General features: G+C 39.2%; 1 protein-coding gene across 1 annotated transcript in view; it reads right to left on the bottom strand.

Annotated features, from left to right (window-relative positions):
* Nucleotides 1-225: 225 nt before the first annotated feature.
* PLB1 (phospholipase B1) overlaps nt 226-20,928 on the bottom strand; it is a gene marked incomplete at its 5' end in the record, with an annotated part of 116,444 nt that continues 95,741 nt past the window's right edge. The window contains 8 exons of the mRNA XM_083348375.1: nt 226-647; nt 3,680-3,754; nt 8,570-8,665; nt 15,407-15,511; nt 17,188-17,269; nt 18,078-18,172; nt 19,130-19,195; nt 19,735-19,815. Of these exons, the coding sequence (XP_083204501.1) occupies nt 426-647; nt 3,680-3,754; nt 8,570-8,665; nt 15,407-15,511; nt 17,188-17,269; nt 18,078-18,172; nt 19,130-19,195; nt 19,735-19,815 (822 nt within the window). The 3' untranslated portion in view covers nt 226-425. The remainder of the gene's footprint in view (nt 648-3,679; nt 3,755-8,569; nt 8,666-15,406; nt 15,512-17,187; nt 17,270-18,077; nt 18,173-19,129; nt 19,196-19,734; nt 19,816-20,928) is intronic.

Genomic DNA, 20,928 nt, shown 5'->3' with positions numbered 1-20,928 from the left:
GTTATTTCAGGTTTAACCTTCGAGCTAAGAGAAAAGAAGAAAGGATTACAACTAGAGGGATGGCAAGAGGATCACAAATGGGAGACAATGTGATCTAGACACATCATAAAAACCTGGTAAATGGCACAGAACTGGATAATTACAATGTTATGCAAAAGTATTAATATAGTATTTAAAATCAGAAAAGGAGATTACATATAATCTTTTTTTTATTTGCCAGGTAATATCTCTTTATATTTTCCATGTTTACTGCTAAGCATTAGCTTTCACTAGGTCTGACTATTCAAGATGGGATGAGGTCATTTCTTCCACTTTTAGATGGAAAACTTTAGTTAAAAACAGCATGTGCAAAGCTTCCATGTTGCTTTTTTCATGTCACTAAGAGGTAGCATATGATGTTAAACCTCTTTGGCTCAGATGCACATTTAAAACATTGATGTCTTCTCTTCAGCTGCTGCATCTCTTGCCCTTGGATGTTTGTTGATTTTATGAGTCATCAGACCCCAAACAATCAGGCATCCTGCCAAAATTCCAGTTGTGGCTGCTATAATCACAGCCCAGTAGGGCACGCTGTCTCCACTGGACTGTGTTTCAAAGCCTGAATTGTGCATTTGGCTGTTTCTTGATGTGAAAAGATATGGATATTCCTGCAGCAGAAAGAAAATATTTACAGAATCTTTAGAGAATAATCTATTTACTACAGATTGCCCTAGTCCAGGGGTAGGCAACCTTGGCTCTTTTATGACTCATGGACTTCAACTCCCAGAATTCCTGAGCCAGCATGGCTGGCTCAGGAATTCTGGGAGTTGAAGTCCATGAGTCATAAAAGAACCAAGGTTGCCTACCCCTGCCCTAGTCTGTGGGTATGAGAGAATAAACATTTCTCCTCTACAGAGAAGCAATAAAATGGGGGTGGAACTTCTTCTGTCCAGTTGAGACTTATGCAAATGTAAGTAAACATCACTAAATCTATAAGAAAAGGATTTTAGGGCAAAATAAACACCCCTGATTAATGTAACTTTCCTCAATCCCTGTACTTATGTCAGCATAATGGTATACAGAATTGCTTAAATCTTTCCAGGTCCATTCTTCATTTGGTCTTCAGTTGCCATTCTTCCCTTTCTCCACCAGGCTCTATTGGTATCCTAAAGGTAAAGGGTAAAGGTTCCCCCGCATATGCGTGCTAGTCATTTCTGACTCTAGGGGCCGGTGCTCATCTCCGTTTCAAAGCCGAAGAGCCAGCACTTGTCCAAGGACGTCTCCGTGGTCATGTGGCCGGCATGACTAGACGCCAAAGGTGCACAGAATGCTGTTACCTTCCCACTGTAGTGGTCCCTATTTTTCTACTTGTATTTTTTACATGCTTTCGAACTGCTAGGTTGGCAGAAGCTGGGACGAGTAACAGGCGCTCGCTCTGCTACGTGGCACTCGGGATTTGACCCGCCAAACTGCTGACCTTCTGATCGACAAGCTCAGCATCCTAACCCACTGAGCCACCGCATCCCTCTATCCTGCTTACAAGTAAATCCCAGGCCTTTTTTCATTAATCCTTCCCAGCTCTGTGGTATCCTTCCTTTCCTGATGTTTTATTTCTGAAAAGAAGATTTATCTGTGGCTCCATTAGAAGTGGGACAAGTATGACTTGAAGAGGTTAGACTCACCTGTCTTAATGCTATCTAATTATTTTAGGTAATCAGATCGTTTATATATTATGTAAATCTCATGATGGATTGGCACTTTTTTTAAAAAATTAAACTTTACTTTAATCCAAATGAAATAAGTTAAGGAGACTTTTTATTACTGATGACTGGGGATGATCCATTCTTTTCACTATTGTCTTAACTCTGCTTATTGTCATTATTCTCTCCTTGATGCTCCACTCTTGTTAAAAGGCTTCACATTTTGCACAGGCTTCTTTCCCCGTTTTGTTATAGAGTATTGCCCATTTCCTTAAAATCTACTTCTGACATCTGTTTTTAGACTGTTTGCTGTAGCCTGTGAACTCAGTCTGTCTCTTCCTCTCTCATTCAGAAAGATTTACAACTTTAGGGAAAATTTATAGCATCCAATTCTTCTCTATGGGATAGAAATTTTTTTTTTAAATCCCATTTATATCCCGCCCTTTTCCGAAGACTCAGGGCGGCTTACAATCTAAGAAGCACAAATCAGTGTGCTTAGCAATAGCCTTCATTCTATGTATATGCCTGCTTATTAGGGCTTTCTCCCCCCCCCCCAAGCGGCATTATTACAAAGTCAGCTTATTGCCCCCAACAATCTGGGTCCTCATTTTACCTACCTCGGAAGGATGGAAGGCTGAGTCAACCTTGAGCCTGGTGGGACGCGAACCTGCACTAATTGCAGGCAGCTGGTGTTACTTAAGGAGGCATTAGCCCACTGCTCCACCAAGGCTCCTAGAGACCAGGCATGATAATATTAATTGGGAAAATATAAGTGCAAAGGGTTCATAATTTGTCCCAATTTAATAATTGCTGGAGGCTTTAAAAATGAAAAAGTAAATCAATGGATTAAAACACGATTGTCTTGGCCACTTATGAGTGGATTGCCTATAGATGAAGACTTTATACTGACAAGTATAATGAAATCTGGGACTCATTTATACAGTATAAAGCAGGGGTGTCAAACTCAATTTCATTGAGGGCCGCATCAGCATTGCATTTGCCCTCAGGGGGCCAGGTGGGTATGGCCAGGGTGGGCGTGGCCTACTGGGTGGGCGTGGCTAGAGTGCGTATGGCCTACTGGGTGGGCATGGCCAGCTCTACATCGCATCAAGGCTGCCTATGGGGGCCTGGGCAGGAGTGGGACAGATCTGAGGGTCTCTGGCAGAAGGAGGGTCTCTGGGCCAGGGCCAAGGCGGTGGGGGCCGTTCCCTCACTGTTTCCAGGATGGCTTTGCGGGCCACATGAAACCACTTCGCGGGCCGGATGCAGCCCCCGGGCCTTGTGTTTGACATGTCTGGTATACAGATAGGTTAAAAATAAGTCATATAAATGTATTAAAATGTATATACATATTGTACTTGAATATTTGCATTAGATAAATATATATAAAATTGTAACTGTTTATTGTTCTGACATGTTTTTTTCCTTTGTCATATATGTTTCACTTTTACATTTCTATCATCATTTTTTTGTGTTTTGCTCTTTTTCCTTTCTCTTGCTTTTTGTTATTGTTAAAAAGCAATAAACATTAATTGATTTTTTTTTAAAAAAATGCGAGATTTGATCTAGATTCTAGATGAACCTTCAGCAAATATCCTTTGTATTTTAAAGAGGAGGAAGAGGAGGAAAAAGAAGAAAACAGCCTGACTTGGCTATTATTTCTAAAAAAATCCTCCACAGCAGTGCTAACCGTACAAGAAACATCAAATCTAGTTTATGATTTAGAAAGCTTTCAACAGGGGGGTTGTTGGACAGATTCAAACTGTGAGGTAAAAACATAGTTACTGAGTCTAATAGTTGTCAGGATGTGGTAAATATGTACTACCTTTGGAATTAATGGCTCCATGTGGGGAAAAGCGTATCCGTCCTGCTTATCAGCTTCCAAGAAGCACCTGCTTTCCCTAGATATTGGATCAGGTGGCTTTTAGTTTTCACCCAGAAAGACTTTTCTTGTTCATGCTACAGAGTTAGGGCTCTGTAAGAATTAACTTGCTACTTACTGAGTTGGGACACTTGAGCTTCAGTCTTTCCTTTGTGAAATGTTTATATGACTGTTTATAGCCAACTGGCTCCAGCTGAAAGAGAGACAAAGTTTCCAACTGAAACTGAATCCTATAATCTTTATATGGGCACATACTAACATTGTAAAATCACATTTTTAAAAAAATAATATATTGCTGCTTTATATTGCAGCACTCAGTTATTCTTGCTTCGGCCTTTCTGGAATTCTTAATATATGACTGTATTTACATAATTATGAGATAAAAATGTTAGCAAGGCTGCCTGTTATGGGTAAAGGCAAAACTTTTTATATTTGAGTAATCATACAACCACCCCCACCCCCCCTGAAAGCAGGACACTAAATGCTTACAGAAGTGAAATCTACATCAAAGGAATAAAAATAGCTTGTTACAAGCAACTGTGAAGCTGATGTTAACTGGCAAATTAACAAGATGAAATAATGAATGTGGGAGGGCTACACTATATGTCCCCTATAACACTGTTAGCTTCTCTGTGACAAGAAGTATCTATAGTTGAGTCTCTTTGGCTAGAGATGAATGGAAAGAGGTCAAACCGGTGAAACCGGACCCTTATTTTAATGGTATTCACTTGAGGATAAGTGAGCATAAGTTGCCAGGGTAGTATCCTAGTTTCCCAAAGATAGCCAGAAATACAGGAATTAGCTGGCTGCTACCCAAAAGATGATTCAGCACCCGTCTTCAAAATCAGTGCAACATAAAGGAGAAATGAAATTGGCAATGCCAACAGGCAATAAATATTGCTTTATTGTTGTTTGAGTTTTATTTAGATGGAATCCCAGCTACGTGATTAGAATCCCTGACAGGGATAAAAGCCACAAAGACGATAAGGCCTTCAAGTAATCTGCAACCCACTCTCATTTCCATCTTTTCCAATGATCTGGAGAGAGATTAATTGCTTCTTCCTCTTAAAAAGAGGGAACGATTCTAGCACACATTTATCAACAGCCCTACAGGCTCGACCTTGGCCTGGATGGGCTGCAACATCAAAAGAAGCTATGAAATCATGGAAATTTTGCTCTGCCTCTAATTCCTGAACTTCTTGTGTGATGCAGAGGCAACCCATTTCTTGGTTCTCATTGTCACAACGAACTTAAAAAGAGGGAAACATGTTCCACTGTGACCAGTCCCACCTCTGTTCAGGCAAAATAGTTTAATGTGGTCCTATTGCTATGAAGTCTATGGAGATTCTCAGTCATCTTGGTCATGATTGTCTCAAAAGTGTTTTTCAAAAGGCAGCCGGACTTTATTTTTTATTTTTTTGAAGACATTTCACTTCTCATCCAAGAAGCTTCTTCAGTTCTGACTGAAACCAGTTGCCTGAAGTTAGAACTGAAGAAGCTTCTTGGATGAGAAACGAAACGTCTTCAAGGAAAAACAAAGTCCAGTTGCCTTTTGAAAAAAACATTTTTGGGATATTGCTATTATGTTTTACTCTAACTTTTTTCATCTTCATTTGCCATTGGTTGGATATAAAGACTGAAGAGCAGATTATTAATAATTTATTTTTTGTTAACTTTGTTTTCCTTACATTTAGCTTGGGCTATGATGCATATAGTAAAGGAGTCTGACACTAGCCACTAGCCACAAACTACTCAGTGATTCCTTGGGGTGTTTATCCTAAACTCCATAACTCAGTAATAGAATACATCCTTTTTATTTAAAAAAAACCCATTCCCAAATTCCATTCCTGATAAGGGTCTTCCAAAATATTGGAGAAATACTGTCAAAGTAGGCAGTACCTAATTAGATGCAACAACATAAGCAAACTAATCTACATTATATCATCTCTCTATTGCGTCATGCTGCTTCTCATCATTATTGTGGAAGTTAACAAACAAAAGAATTGTGCAATGCTTTGGAGTGCATGGGAAACAGCAGAGAATACAGAACCTAATTAAATGCTGGTTCTTTAATGACTCATAGGGTAGGTAGATGATGTATTTGTGCTCCCAAACATTACAAAATACCTTTCCATAATGAAATTCAAAGTATTTCCCAGCCCTACTAATCAACATAAAATTGAAGGAGTATAAATTTGGCTTATCTGATCTAGCTTAAAATCAATATATTATCTCCGCAATTCTTAATTCATTTTTGCTGACCAGGATTGAACAAGGAGGCTATAAGGATCTGTTTATAGATAAGAGATAAAATATGTGAGGAAGGAATTATTTGCTGTATTTTAAGAGAATGTGATAAGTTACTAAAATTGTGATGAAGGGGGGAGTCATTTATTTATATATTTCTTTTTTCCTTATGTTTGATTTTTCCCTTTCTTTTATATTATTTGTATTTCCTATTTTTTTTTCTTTTTTAAAATTTGTATTAGTTTTTTTATCTTTGTATTGTAATGTTTAATAAAATTATCTCTGTGTTTTTGGTTCAGGGAACTTGTGCTTTCCTGGGAAGACAACACCATTCATTGACACAGACCAGAGCAACCACACACACACACACACAAAAAAAAATCATGGGGAGCTTCGAAAAGTGGCTGGCAAAAGCAGCTGAGAATGTGCTGATCAGGCATCCTCCCTCTGCAGTCTTTACCAGAAGGACTACAGAGAGAATTCCACCAGAGATTCTAACATTGCCTGACCCAGAAAAACCTTGACAGGGAATCATTATTTTAAAAAGAAATTCTTCTGTTCTTACTTCTTGCACTAAGTTAGGAAAGTCACTAGTGACTAGCTTAAGAAATGTATAACACACTAGTAATTCAAGAAAATGTAATAACTTTAAACAGGGATTTCCTAACCAAAGAACAAAAGCTCACAAATTTCTGAACCACAAGGCATTTTTAACCCTACAAATTATCATTCTGGGTCAGTCATCATTAATGGTTCGAGTTGGCAGAAAACTATACTGACATTTCTTATCTACATTTGCTGTCTTCAACACTGATTCATACCTTCCCCCTCTTCCCAGTTACTGGAGACAGTTAACTTCTCTCCAGAGTAATGGGTGTCAAAGTCTAACAGATATTATGGCTTTTGAAGTTGTCACTGGATGGTATCAGAATAAGAGGGAAATTTTGTTCCTAAGGATGACTGTTTCACTCACACCAGTGGAACAACTTGCCTCCAGAAGGTGTGGGTGATGCAACACTAGAGGTTTTTAAGAAGAGATTGGACAACTATTTGTCTGAAATGGTAGGGGGTTGGACTAGAAGACCTCCAAGGTCCCTTCCAACTTTGTTATTCTGTTATTCGTTAGCTGAGGACAAAACAGAAACAAGATCCCAGGGCATGTTGGTATTGTGGTTAGGTGAAAGAGAGAAAGGTCTCTCTGCCTGAGTTGTCCTTAGATTGGCTCGGAAAATAATGGTTTCTTGGATCATAACATCCTCGAAAAGCAAAGAAAAACACTTTGGGCCATTTCTGTAAGCTGGTCGTGCCTTTTTATAATATAAACACATTATATAATTATATAAGCATATTACTTTTTTTGATAAGGCTTAAAATCTTCTAAAAATTATTGACATTCCTAATTATTCTCAAAAGGTGTATTCTGATTTTTTTTTTACAGTTACTTGTGAGGCTGAAGGCCAATATATATAGGAATATATATATATATATATATATATATATATATATATATATATATATATATGGATCCTTGGTTTTTCGGGTTTTTCCCCGCGTAGAACTAAAGGTGTAGGCGCAACGTTTCGACGAAATCCCATCCGTCATCATCAGGCTAGTGGTTTCTGCTTCCTTCTTCTGGGAGAAGTATGTGGCTGTATATATATATATATGAAATGATGCCATATCAATGAGCAGGACTATTTTTCATTCTTTGTCTCCTGTTTTTTTTACAGAAATACTTTCATGTATTTCCTGTTTCAGAATGGTGGGAAACTGTGCTGTGAGTTTTCAGCAATTTCAGAAGAGGTTGCAAGGAAGGTCATCTTTTCGGTATTGGTAGCTCTTACAAAAAAAGAAAAAGTAACTGCATACCTCTGGGGATGCTGTTTAAAAGGACTGTACTTGCAGCTAAAGGCTGTCTTGTCTAAAGATAATGGGAACTGAAATGAAACACATCCAAACGGCACAAAGCTGGTGAAGGCTGACACCAATTTATACCAAAGAACTGGTATTGGATGTTCTAACTTTCCTTATCTCAATACTAATACTGAGATCTATGAAAATTCCTCAAGGATATATTGTGTGCTTTCAGAAGTTCTATTTATAAGTTCAATCAGATCAATGTTTCTATGACTTGAACTTTTAAGCCATCATGTGATTTCTAGCTCCCAGAAGAATGAAAGCAATTATTTGGACAGCCATTTGACTGAAATGGTATAGGGTTTGCTGCTTGAGCAGGGGGTTGGACTAGATGACCTCCAAGGTTCCTTCCAAATGTTTTATTACTACTACTACTGCTACTGCTACTGCTACTGCTACTACGTCAACCCCATTCCTTTTTGTGATTGGCCAGTGGGAATGGTGGGGGAATTCTCCAGATATGGAGCTGTTTTTCCCCCAGCCCAGACTTGGAAAAGGAGAAGACATGTGCAAAGGCAGGTCATCTGTTACTCAGATGAAATGTGGGTCCCATCAGTTCAGAACATTTTTTGGGGCAAAATTAAAGATGCCGGATCCTGGGTAGAAGGGAAAAGAATGTTAGGGAATCCAACAATCCCTGTTCTGAAACAACCCCCATTAAAATGTGTCAGAGCAGCAACATTAAGCAGGCTCATTGTTGAGGTGCAATAATAGGTAGGCTGTTAAGAAGCAACATACGGTAGTCTCTTCCAATCTCAAGAACAGTAAGAAACACATTAAGATGGCTGTGAAGCTAAGCCTTCAATGAATTCTGAGGTCCCTTCCAATTCAGGGATTCACTTACCATATTATTCCAGAGTGCCACGGCCATCTCAGCATGACCTCTCTCAGAGAAATGAAAGCAATCCACTGCAAAGAAACTCAGATCTGGTTCCCCTTCCTATGATTTAATACAAAACATTATTCCATTTCAGAAAACCATTTATTCCTTGTTAGCAAGGCTCTGGCATTTCTCATGTAAGTTTTGGCTCCTTGTTTTCTGTTTCTGGGCCAAGATTTTGCTAGTCAAATCTTACCTACCAAGAGAAGTTACAGGATTATAAATATAGCTGTTCCAGCAACCACCAGTTATAAATTGGCTTTTCTCATTATGTATATATCTCATCATCTGAAATTTGTAGGACTATAACGCTGCAAGTCCAGGGGATCATCTTTTCCAATTGGTAATTTTGATAAATATTTACCTTTAATAGACAGGATGCAACTATCACAGTGCTTTTTCTTACTTTGAAAATAAAAGGGTGTGTGTGTCTCTATTAAGATGGAGAATATTTCCCCTCCAGCTCCTAACAGAGGATTAAAATACATATCCAGTCCCCTGCATTCATCTTACTTCTGAGTGAAAATTTAGCACTGACAAACGCTACTCAAAATTTGGAATAAAATTAGAAAACAAAATTTCATTAAAGTACCAGTCTGGTTGTCCACCCTAGAGGCGATAGTTTATCCAAATTTGTTCAATTTGGAAAACAGCACTATGTATAAAGATATTATGAATGATGTGGGAGAATTGAAATCCAGACAGGAACTAGAACAACAAGGGATAAAATTGGAATGGTGGGCTTATTTACAGATACAAACATGATATGGGAAAGATAAGAAAGAGTGGGGGATAAATATTCAAGAAACTGCATTGGATAAAATCTTATTGGTGATTGAGGAACAAGTCAAAGAACCAATGCTGACATGGGCTAAAAATTTGGGACATGGTATCAATCTTGATATATGGCAAACTCTTTGGGATAGAAATAAAAAGATAACGCTGGCCTCAGCATACAAAGAAAATTTATACAAGATGTTTTACCGGTGGCATATCCCTCCACCACGATTAGCCAAAATATACAAAACAATATCCCCTAGCTGCTGGAAATGTTCTGAAGAATTAGGCACTTATTTTCATGTTTGGTGGTCCTGTAATAAGACGCAAAAGTTTTGGCAAAGGATATGGATATGGCTAGAAGAAATATCAGGACGGAGAGTAGATTACGGACCAGAATTTTTCCTGCTTGGCATAACAACAGAGAAACATACTAAAGAAGAGTTATATATAATGATACACATCATCACAGCAGTGACAATGACATTCACCCAGAATTGGAAAAATAGTGAAATACCTGACGAGAGTGAAGTGATAAATAAAATATGGGCATGCGCAGAAATGGACAAGTTAACTTTGGAAATAAAAAATAAAGATCAGTTCAGATTATTACAAAATTTGGAATAAGTTTTACCTATGGTGGGAACAAAAAGGAAGGTCTCAATAGAGATACACAAGATGCTGATTTCACATATTACTAGAATAAGGTGGTTGATAAGATTGAATATTGTATAATTGTATATTAATGATATGTATGTAAAATGTATATAAAACACAAAAAATGATGTAAGACAAGAAGGAATGTTAGACCGTTAACACCTTGTCCAAAGTTTTACATAATAAAATTTGTAATTTAAAAAAAAAGAATAAAGGTGGAGGAAGGGAGCTGAAGGCCTAACAGACAGCTGCAAATATATATATATATATACATACATATATATATATATATATATATATATATATATATATATATATATATATATATATATATATATATATATATAAAGGTAAAGGTTCCCCCGCACATGCGTGCTAGTCGTTTCCGACTCTAGGGGCCGGTGCTCATCTCCGTTTCATAGCCGAAGAGCCAGCGTTTGTCCGAGGACGTCTCCGTGGTCATGTGGCCGGCATGACTAGACACCAAAGGCGCACGGAACGCTGTTACCTTCCCACCGGAGTGGTCCCTATTTTTCTACTTGCATTTTTTATGTGCTTTCGAACTGCTAGGTGGGCAGAAGCTGGGACGAGTAACAGGCGCTCACTCTGTTACGCGGCACTCGGGATTCGACCCGCCAAACTGCCGACCTTCTGATCGACAAGCTCAGCATCCTAACCCACTGAGCCACCGCGTCCCTATATATATATATATATATACATATATATATATATATATATATATATATATATATATATATATATATATATATGTGTGTGTGTGTGTGTGTGTGTGTGTGTGTGTGTGTGTGTGTGTGTGTGTATATATATATATATATATATATATATATATATATATATATATATATATATATATATGAGGGGACGCAGTGGCTCAGGATGCTGAGCTTGTCAATCAGAAGGTCGGCAGTTTGGTGGGTCGAATCCCAAGTGCCACGTAACAGAGTGAGCACCTGTTACTCGTCCCAGCTTCTGCCAACCTAGCAGTTTGAAAGCACGTAAAAATGCAAGTAGAAAAATAGGGACCACTATGGTGGGAAGGTAACAGTGTTCCGTACGGCTTTGGCGTCTAGTCATTCCGACCACATGACCACGGAGACGTCCTCGGACAAGCGCTGGCTCTTCGGCTTTGAAATGGAGATGAGCACCAGCCCCTAGATTTGGAAATGACTAGCACGCATGTGCGGGGGAGCCTTTACCTTTAATATATATATATATATATATATATATATATATATATATATATATATATATATATATATATATATATACCCCTTCATGGATTACTGCTTTGTCGTGGCGAAGGGGCTTGCGTAATTCAATGAAGCTATGAGCTATGCCGTGCAGGGCCACCCAAGACGGACAGGTCATAGCAGAGAGTTCTGACAAAACGTGATCCACTGGAGAAGGAAATGGCAACCCACTCCAGTATCTTTGCCATGAAAACCCTATGGACAGTACCAAAAGGCAAAACGGTATGACGCTGGAAGATGAGCCCCTCAGGTCGGAAGGCGTCCAATATGCTACTGGGGAAGAGCAGAGGGCTAGTACTAGTAGCGCCAGAAAGAATGAAGCGACTGGGCCAAAGCCGAAAGGACGCTCAGCTGTGGATATGTCTGGTGGTGAAAGGAAAGTCCGATGCTGTAAAGATTTTTTCTCCATAGGAACCTGGAATGTAAGATCCATGAATCAAGGCAAGCTGGACGTGGTCAAACAAGAGATGACAAGACTGAACATCGACATCTTAGGTATCAGCGAACTAAAATGGACAGGAATGGGTGAATTTAATTCAGATGACCATCAGGTATACTACTGCGGGCAAGAATCCCTCAGAAGAAATGGAGTAGCCTTCATAGTCAATAAAAGAGTAGGAAAAGCAATACTGGGATACAATCCTCAAAATGACAGAATGATCTCAGTTCGAATCCAAGGCAAACCATTCAATATCACAGTAGTCCAAGTCTATGCCCCAACCACCGGTGCTGAAGAGGATGAAATTGACCGGTTCTATGAAGCCCTACAGCACCTTATAGAACTAACACCAAAAAATGATGTCCTTATCATCATGGGGGATTGGAATGCTAAAGTAGGAAGCCAAAAGATAACCGGAATAACAGGCAAGTTTGGCCTTGGAGTACAAAATGAAGCAGGGCACAGGCTGATAGAATTTTGTCAAGAGAATACGATGGTCATAGCAAACACTCTTTTCCAACAACCCAAGAGACGGCTCTACACATGGACATCACCAGACGGTCAACACAGAAATCAGATTGACTATATGCTCTGCAGCCAAAGATGGAGAAGCTCTATACAGTCAGTAAAAACAAGACCAGGAGCTGACTGTGGCTCAGACCATGAGCTTCTTGTTGCAAAGTTTAGGCTTAAACTGAAGAAAGTAGGGAAAAGCACCAGGCCAGTCAGGTATGAATTAAATCATATCCCCGTTGAATATACAGTAGAGGTGACAAATAGATTTAAGGAATTAGATCTGATAGACAGGGTGCCTGAAGAACTATGGACAGAGGTTCGCAACATTGTACAAGAGGTAGCAACCAAAACCATCCCAAAGAAAAAGAAATGCAAGAAAGCAAAATGGCTGTCTGAGGAAGCTTTGCAAATAGCTGAGGAAAGGAGGGAAGCGAAAGGCAAGGGAGAAAAACATAGATATGCCCAATTGAATGCAGAATTCCAGAGAATAGCTAGAAGAGATAAGAATGCCTTCTTAAATGAACAGTGCAAAGAAATAGAAGAAAACAATAGAATAGGGAGGACCAGAGATCTTTTCAAGAAAATTGGAGAGATGAAGGGAACGTTCAATGCAAAAATGGGCATGATAAAGGACCAAAATGGCAGGGACCTAACAGAGGCAGAAGAGATTAAGAAGAGATGGCAAAATTACACAGAAGAACTATACAAGAATGAGCTTAACGTCCCTGATAATCACAATGAGGTGGTCACTGACCTCGAGCCAGACATCCTAGAATGTGAAGTGAAGTGGGCCTTAGAAAAGCTGAGCAACAACAAAGCTAGTGGAGGTGACAGTATTCCAGCTGAGCTATTCAAAATCTTAAAAGACGATGCAGTAAAAGTGCTACACTCAATTTGCCAGCAAATTTGGAAAACTCAACAGTGGCCACAGGATTGGAAAAGATCAGTTTACATTCCAATTCCAAAGAAAGGCAGTGCCAAAGAATGTTCAAACTATCGCACCATTGCACTCATTTCTCATGCTAGTAAAGTTATGCTTAAAATCCTACAAGCTAGACTCCAGCAGTATGTGGATCGAGAACTACCAGAAGTACAGGCAGGATTTCGAAGAGGCAGAGGAACTAGAGATCAAATAGCCAACATACGCTGGATCATGGAGAAAGCTAGAGAGTTCCAGAAAAACATCTACTTCTGCTTCATTGACTATGCTAAAGCCTTTGATTGTGTGGATCATAACAAACTGTGGCAAGTTCTTAAAGAGATGGGAGTACCAGAACATCTTATTTGTCTCTTGAGAAACCTATATGCGGGCCAAGAAGCAACAGTGAGAACTGGACACGGAACCACTGATTGGTTCCAAATTGGGAAAGGTGTCCGGCAAGGCTGTATACTGTCGCCTTGCCTATTTAACTTATATGCAGAGCACATCATGAGAAAGGCAGGGCTAGAGGAGTCAAAAGTTGGAATTAAGATTGCTGGAAGAAATATCAACAACCTAAGATATGCAGATGATACCACTCTAATGGCAGAAAGTGAAGAGGAACTGAAGAGTCTCTTGTTGCGAGTGAAGAAGGAGAGTGCAAAAGTTGGGTTGAAACTAAACATTAAGAAAACCAAGATCATGGCATCCGGCCCTCTCAATTCCTGGCAAATAGATGGGGAAGAAATGGAGGTAGTGACAGATTTTATTTTCCTGGGCTCCAAGATCACTGCAGATGGGGACTGTAGTCAAGAAATTAAAAGACGCTTGCTCCTCGGGAGGAAAGCCATGGCAAATCTAGACAGCACACTAAAAAGCAGAGACATCACCCTGTCAACAAAAGTGTGTATAGTCAAGGCTATGGTCTTCCCAGTTGCAATGTATGGCAGTGAAAGTTGGACCATAAGAAAGGCTGAGCGCCAAAGAATTGAGGCCTTTGAACTCTGGTGCTGGAGAAGACTCCTGCGAGTCCCTTGGACTGCAAGGCGATCAAACCGGTCAGTCCTAGAGGAGATCAACCCTGACTGCTCTTTAGAAGGCCAGATCCTGAAGCTAAAACTCAAATACTTTGGCCACCTAATGAGGAGGAAGGACTCACTGGAGAAGAGCCTAATGCTGGGAAAGATTGAGGGCAATAGAAGAAGGGGACGACAGAGAATGAGGTGGCTGGATGGAGTCACTGAAGCCGTAGGCGTGAGCTTAAATGGACTCCAGAAGATGGTAGAGGACAGGAAAGCCTGGAGGAACATTGTCCATAGGGTCGCAATGGGTCGGACACGACTTCGCAACTAACAACAACAACATATATATATATATATATATATATATATATATATATATATATATATATATATATATATATATATATATATATATATATATATATATATAGTAATATTCACACATGTCCTTGCATATTAGGTCAGTGTTTTTTACCATTCCCATTCAACTGCTTATATTTCAGGCTACCTATTTAACTCTTATAATTAGACATGGTACTTTGTGTGTGTGTGTGTGTGTTCGCGCGCACGCAGTGTAACATATTATCTTTAAATGTTGTTCCTTTTGTCTGAAATCCAGAATCAGATCATTCCTGGCTTGTAGAATATCGATACAGATTCTCTGTGGCCTCAGACCTGATCAACAGAATTAAATTGGATTGTTTCTGGGACAATGGTTGAAATGATGATTTTGCTTACTTGCTCCTCTGTTTTGCAGTTTCCCTTGCAGATAAAACTGATAATGTGATTACAAAGATGTTGTAATGTATTGGGATTTTACTTGAACTGTTTCACGTGTCTGTTTGAATGCTGCTTAAGGTTGCTCAATTGGTGTGTCTGTGTAACGGTCACTGACTAGCCAGACTTGCTGTCTCCAAGAAGATCATTGGATGATTTGGGGTGGGAATGGGTTCCTTTAAACCTATTGGCCGCCGCCTAGTGGCCAACTGTATAAATAGCTGCGCAGAAGCCTCTGTTTCAGTTCTGTTCCTGTTTGCCTCAATAAAGCAATGTTCCTGTTTGCAATCTCTCATCTCGCTTACTGCCTACAAAGAACTCACTACACAACAGATGTAATCCTCACCCTTTGTATCTATCTTGTACACAGTAAAACAAATAAGGATGTAATAATGAATGCTTCAGCAACACACAGCAACTTACACTGTCTAGTGGTAGGAAGGTGTTTCGGAAAAATGGTTGCACAACAACGGCAAAATCCTCCCGCTGATCATAACGGCCACTGTTGAATAGCATTGCACTTTTAATCTGTTGGGAAATGAAAAGTAGTAAATTTCAAGGCCACTTTTTTCCCCTCCAGTTTACAAATGCTAACTCAAACATGTCTTGCCTTCTAGAAACTAGAAACTTAACTCAGTTCATATAGATTCTCTGGGGTCTCAACTCTGATCAACAGAAATAAATTGTACTATTTCTGAGGAAATAATAATAATCTTGGAAGGGACTTTGGAGGTCATCTAGTCCAATCCCCTACTCAGGCAGGAAACCCTATACCATTTCAGACGAATGGCTCTCCAATCTCTTCTTAAAAATTTCCAGTGTTGCAGCATTCACAGCTTCTGGAGGCAGGTTGTTCCACTAATTAATTGTTCTAACTGTTAGAAAATTTCACCTTAGTTCAGATGTTGGTGGGAATTGATGGGTCTACTTGCTCCTCTGTTTTGTACCTTCTCAGAAAATAAAAATGGTCGTACAGTATAATGGTAGTACCACAGAAAACTATCTAGCTTGGTTCCCAAACAGAGATGAAAATACTATCCAGCTTTGTTCCCCAAATTTTTTTTAGAAAAACATGCTTTGCCTAATTATTATATTTTCATCTCTGGACAGTTGCTGAATTTTCAGTTATAATCCTGAATGTCAAAGGCCTTCTTTCCTTATAATTCTCTGACAAATGGAAAGACACTGCTTTTGATGTTCTCAAAGTAAGACTTTCTGTAATTGTGTCATCAGATGCCATGTCACATTTAATTTCTGGCATAGATCATACTGCAAGTAAGTGTTTAGAAAAATAAAAAAATAGAAATTGGTACACAATAGAGAAAAAATAATGGGAAAAAGAGACTTGGAGTTTCCAGAGACATTTTTATATGAATGGTGCCCTTTTGCTTTCTAGTATCCACACCTAGAAAATAAATAAACCATTCATATCTATAATATTAGGGAGATCCATATAATCTAAATACATTCCATATGGGTACCACTTTCAAAGATAACTTCATTCTGTCAAATAGTCTACATTTTCTTAGATTGCAAATAAAGCCAACACACACAAACAATTGTCTTTAAAGTCAACGTTCCCAAATTCATTTTCCCTCCCATGTAATATTTCCAGAAATGCCCTGTTTGCAGTGCATTATTGATCTGAGAGGGACGCGGTGGCTCAGTGGGTTAGGACGCTGAGCTTGTCGATCTGAAGGTCGGCAGTTTGGCGGGTCGAATCCCGAGTGCCGCGTAACAGAGTGAGCACCTGTTACTCGTCCCAGCTTCTGCCAACCTAGCAGTTCGAAAGCACGTAAAAATGCAAGTAGAAAAATAGGGACCACTCCGGTGGGAAGGTAACAGCGTTCCGTGCGCCTTTGGCGTCTAGTCATGCCGGCCACATGACCACGGAGACGTCCTCGGACAAGCGCTGGCTCTTCGGCTTTGAAACGGAGATGAGCACCGGCCCCTAGAGTCGGAAACGACTAGCACGCATGTGCGGGGGAACCTTTACCTTTTACCTTATTGATCTGAGAAATGGTTTAAAAGTCTCATTCTCTATGAATTTTATTTACATCTGGCTGTGATAAGTTTCATTTTGGTAGATCACACTTTCACCTTTTAAAAAGTCCATGACAGATTTTGTTTCATCTCTATGATGTTTGCTTAAAAGAATGCATGGCTGAGGTCTTGGAATCAAGTTAAATAAGAACTTTTTTTACCTGAAAATCTCTGTTAATTATCTCCATTTCTTGCAGATCAGAAGAGTTATCCCAAGAATTTAGAAAACATGGACAAAGGCTCCTAAAAGTGAGCAACGTTGAAAGTGAAGACGAGCATAAACCAATTTAAATTAAAAGTGTTTCGAAAAAAAATACTAATATATGACAACCCATGTCAGTTTCAGTATCATTTCTGTGTTTGGGTGACAATGGGAGCTCTTGATTTTTGTTAGCTTAATAACATAATGACCAGAAGAATATGCTTCTGTTCTAGGCTAAAGATAGTACACTAAGGATGCCAGTTTACATGTAGCAAATTTAACATATAAATCTATCATTGTATGATGTGAATTTTGTGTGAGACTTATTGAATTGGAGGTTGAGGCTAACCAGCATATGGCCCTGTAACTGTTGCTGAATTACAATTCCCAGAATTCTTCATTGATTCCCCTTTAGAAACAAAACACTTCGCTTCACCAAGCAAAAAAATAATAATGAGTTTGTTGTGACACGGTTGCTGAGATAAGAAGTAGAAAATATCTTAATCGAGATACTTTAAAAGTCTATGTTTTGGTGTGGTTCTGATTTTGTGGATTGCGTTCCATTTTGTTATTATCTGAACAAAAAACCTGGAGCTCAAAATGATTTCTCTTGAGTAGCTGCTGCATCTTTAAAGGAAATCAATAAAGGCTACTCCCATGTGAGTTACAGAAAAACTGAACCCAGGGTTATATTTGGAGTATCTGCTGCTTCACAGCTCCCAAATCCAATAGTATCTGACAGAGCACAGATTTTAAGTTCTTTGTGGCTGCTTTATGAATGAAGAAGAAACAAATTAGCCATAAAAATAGAATTCAGTACAGACTGCTATGCACGATCTGCTTACTTACACCCCTGAAAGGACGCATTTGGATTCTTCCCTTTCTATCTGGCGCAGTCCAGTGAGTTCCATTATTTCCACCATGTTGACAAAGGCCCGAGGGAGCTGCAGGAATTAAATAACTAGCTTTATTGATTCCCCCAAAGCACAAGCTAGTCAACAAACAACACAAAAAGGTTATACACAGATTAGTTCTGAACATACCTGGCCTTTCTGTAAGCCACAGACCAGGAAGTAGCAAAAGACAAACAGCAGTGAGCTATTGCAATTCACTAATATGTTATGCATGATATTTACATTATAGCTAAAAATGAGTCAACCAGAAGGTAAGTCTGCTAAAACATAATGCTTTTTCTACAGGCATTAATTTTCTACAGGCATTAATGATGACTGCATAATTTTGGCAACTCAAAGCTTTTTTTTATATAACATACAGACCACACATTTATGCCACCAACTTTGGCTGAGGGAAGGAAAGGGAAAAACAGACAGAGCTACTTGGAAATAAGCTGCATGGTTCCTCCTTTCAGGCTGAATTGGACCTGTATGCTTTGAAGTTCCTTTTTGCCCAAGTTTTTAAGTGGAATTAGAAGGTGATGTCAGATGACGTTGGGGAATTTGAGGCCGACCATGGCCTCAGGAAAACTGAACAAACTCTACTACATTGTTTCCTGAATTATTTCACCAATATCCAGAACTCACTATCAATAAAGAACCCGGGATGCTGAAAATTAACAAAACCGGCATGACCACGTGCCACCTGCTGTCTTGAGCAGAAGATCTTCATTTTTACAGTACACTTTAAGGAACTAGTTCCATGTTATCTGAGGTGAAGAAAATATAGTATCATGGTATCATTTTCTGGTATCAATTCCAGTCATGTTCTTGGCCATTACTTTTCATATTCACCGGATGGCCCTTCAGAGATGTTTGTACTGACGCCAGCTACTTGGATAGAATGCTGGGAATGAAAAATAATCATGGAGATGCCAAGGGAGGTAAGTAACATTTAACAGATGTGGCAAGAATTCAGCTGTCTAGAGTGTATCAAACTCTTCTTACCTCCTTATAAAGGATATCAAGAGCTTCCTGGAGATGGTTTACATATTTTTCCACTGAATATGCCTCCTGCAAAAGATAGAATACCAGATTATTCATGCTATCTTTGACAATCTCTAATGCTCACCCATATGGAATGTCCATGAAACAGCTTGATTTGCCTGATATATATAGAGTATATTTTATATTCACAAAAATGTCATGTATTTATGAGGCATTATTATAATTATTGGGAGGGACGCGGTGGCTCAGTGGGTTAGGATGCTGAGCTTGTCGATCAGAAGGTCGGCAGTTTGGCAGGTCGAATTCCGAGTGCCGCGTAATAGTGAGTGCCTGTTACTCATCCCAGCTTCTGCCAACCTAGCAGTTTGAAAGCACGTAAAAATGCAAGTAGAAAAATAGGGACCACTACGGTGGGAAGGTAACAGCGTTCTGTGCGCCTTTGGCATCTAGTCATGCCGGCCACATGACCACGAAGACGTCCTTGGACAAGCGCTGGCTCTTTGGCTTTGAAATGAAGATGAGCACCAGCCCCTAGAGTTGGAAACGACTAGCACGCATGTGCGGGGGAACCTTTACCTTTACCTATGAGTATTCTGCTTGCATACCTTATCTAAACAGTGTTGACAAAGGTCATTGACTCCGATGAAGATGGTAACTAACTTCCAGTCCTCCTTATAGTTGAGGTTCTAGTGAAGAATAAAAGAAATGGGATCCAACATTATAGATTTTATAGTTGCTTCGGAGGTAATAAGGCATGTCCTCAAGTGCTTTTGCCATGGTGCCCTCAAATCTGTTCCTCAGAACTATAGAGATTGTTATTGGTAACATTTAGATTAGTGGCCTAAAATCTGTTCCGTGGAAATAGGACATATTTCAAGGAGATTCTGAGTTTATCTTTTTCAATTTAATAATAGTATTCATCAGTAACACACATTACTTTCAAGCCTTTGACTCTCTCAAACATCCATTAACAGAACAGAACAAAACAAAACAAAACAGAATTACAGAGTTTGAAGGGACCTTGGAGGTCTTCTAGTCCAATCTCAAATATTTTCATTTTGTCAAATGAACACTTCAGTTGTTCCCCGTTGGCTGACTACATTTCTCTTTCTGGGAAATCCTCCCTATGAGATGGAGGCAATGCTTGAGGAACAGAATGAATTGAATGAACCTGCAACATTTCCCTAAACTTATATACGTTGATATAGATTAGTAACATATGTGAAATAGAAATTATAAGCATGGGAGAAGGGGAAAATCATGAATTCTGGCTATAAACACAACACCATGTCTGTCACCAACTACTGTAAAACCCATGAAATTAATATGCTTTGATTGGATTTTATAGAAATAAACAGGCTGAAATCTGTTCTTTTGTCTGCAGGGGGTTGGTCTGCTTGAACATTGGAGACAGCAGCCAAGAGTTACAAAAGAAGAAATAATCCCAGATTTGTTTTCCTTATATTTGACAAATGGCAATGCAAAAGAATTCTCATTTGGGGGGAAAAATAAAACCCTGACAGCTTCTCTGGGTCCCTGTATATATCAGAGATTTCAATTCACAATGGGTATGAGAGATTGGGTTTGCAAAGACTATAACACTTTAATGTTAGCCTACAAGTAAAGCAAGGAGAGGCAGAAACATTTCTTCCGTGATGAAAACAGAATACTTGTCACGAATGCTAGAAAGAAGGAAGGGGGATGCTTTGTGGTGGAGGGAGCATTTGTGTTCCTGAGATTGGGGCTTAGCCTACGTCATGGGCAAGCCAACTATTGGAACCGCTGAGGGCTGTAATTCT

This window comes from Vipera ursinii (assembly GCF_947247035.1).
Source record: "Vipera ursinii genome assembly, chromosome: 1".
Taxonomy (NCBI): Eukaryota; Metazoa; Chordata; class Lepidosauria; order Squamata; family Viperidae; genus Vipera; species Vipera ursinii.
The sequence above is the reverse complement of the archived record's forward strand: the minus strand, read 5'-3'. Positions and strand labels throughout refer to the sequence as shown.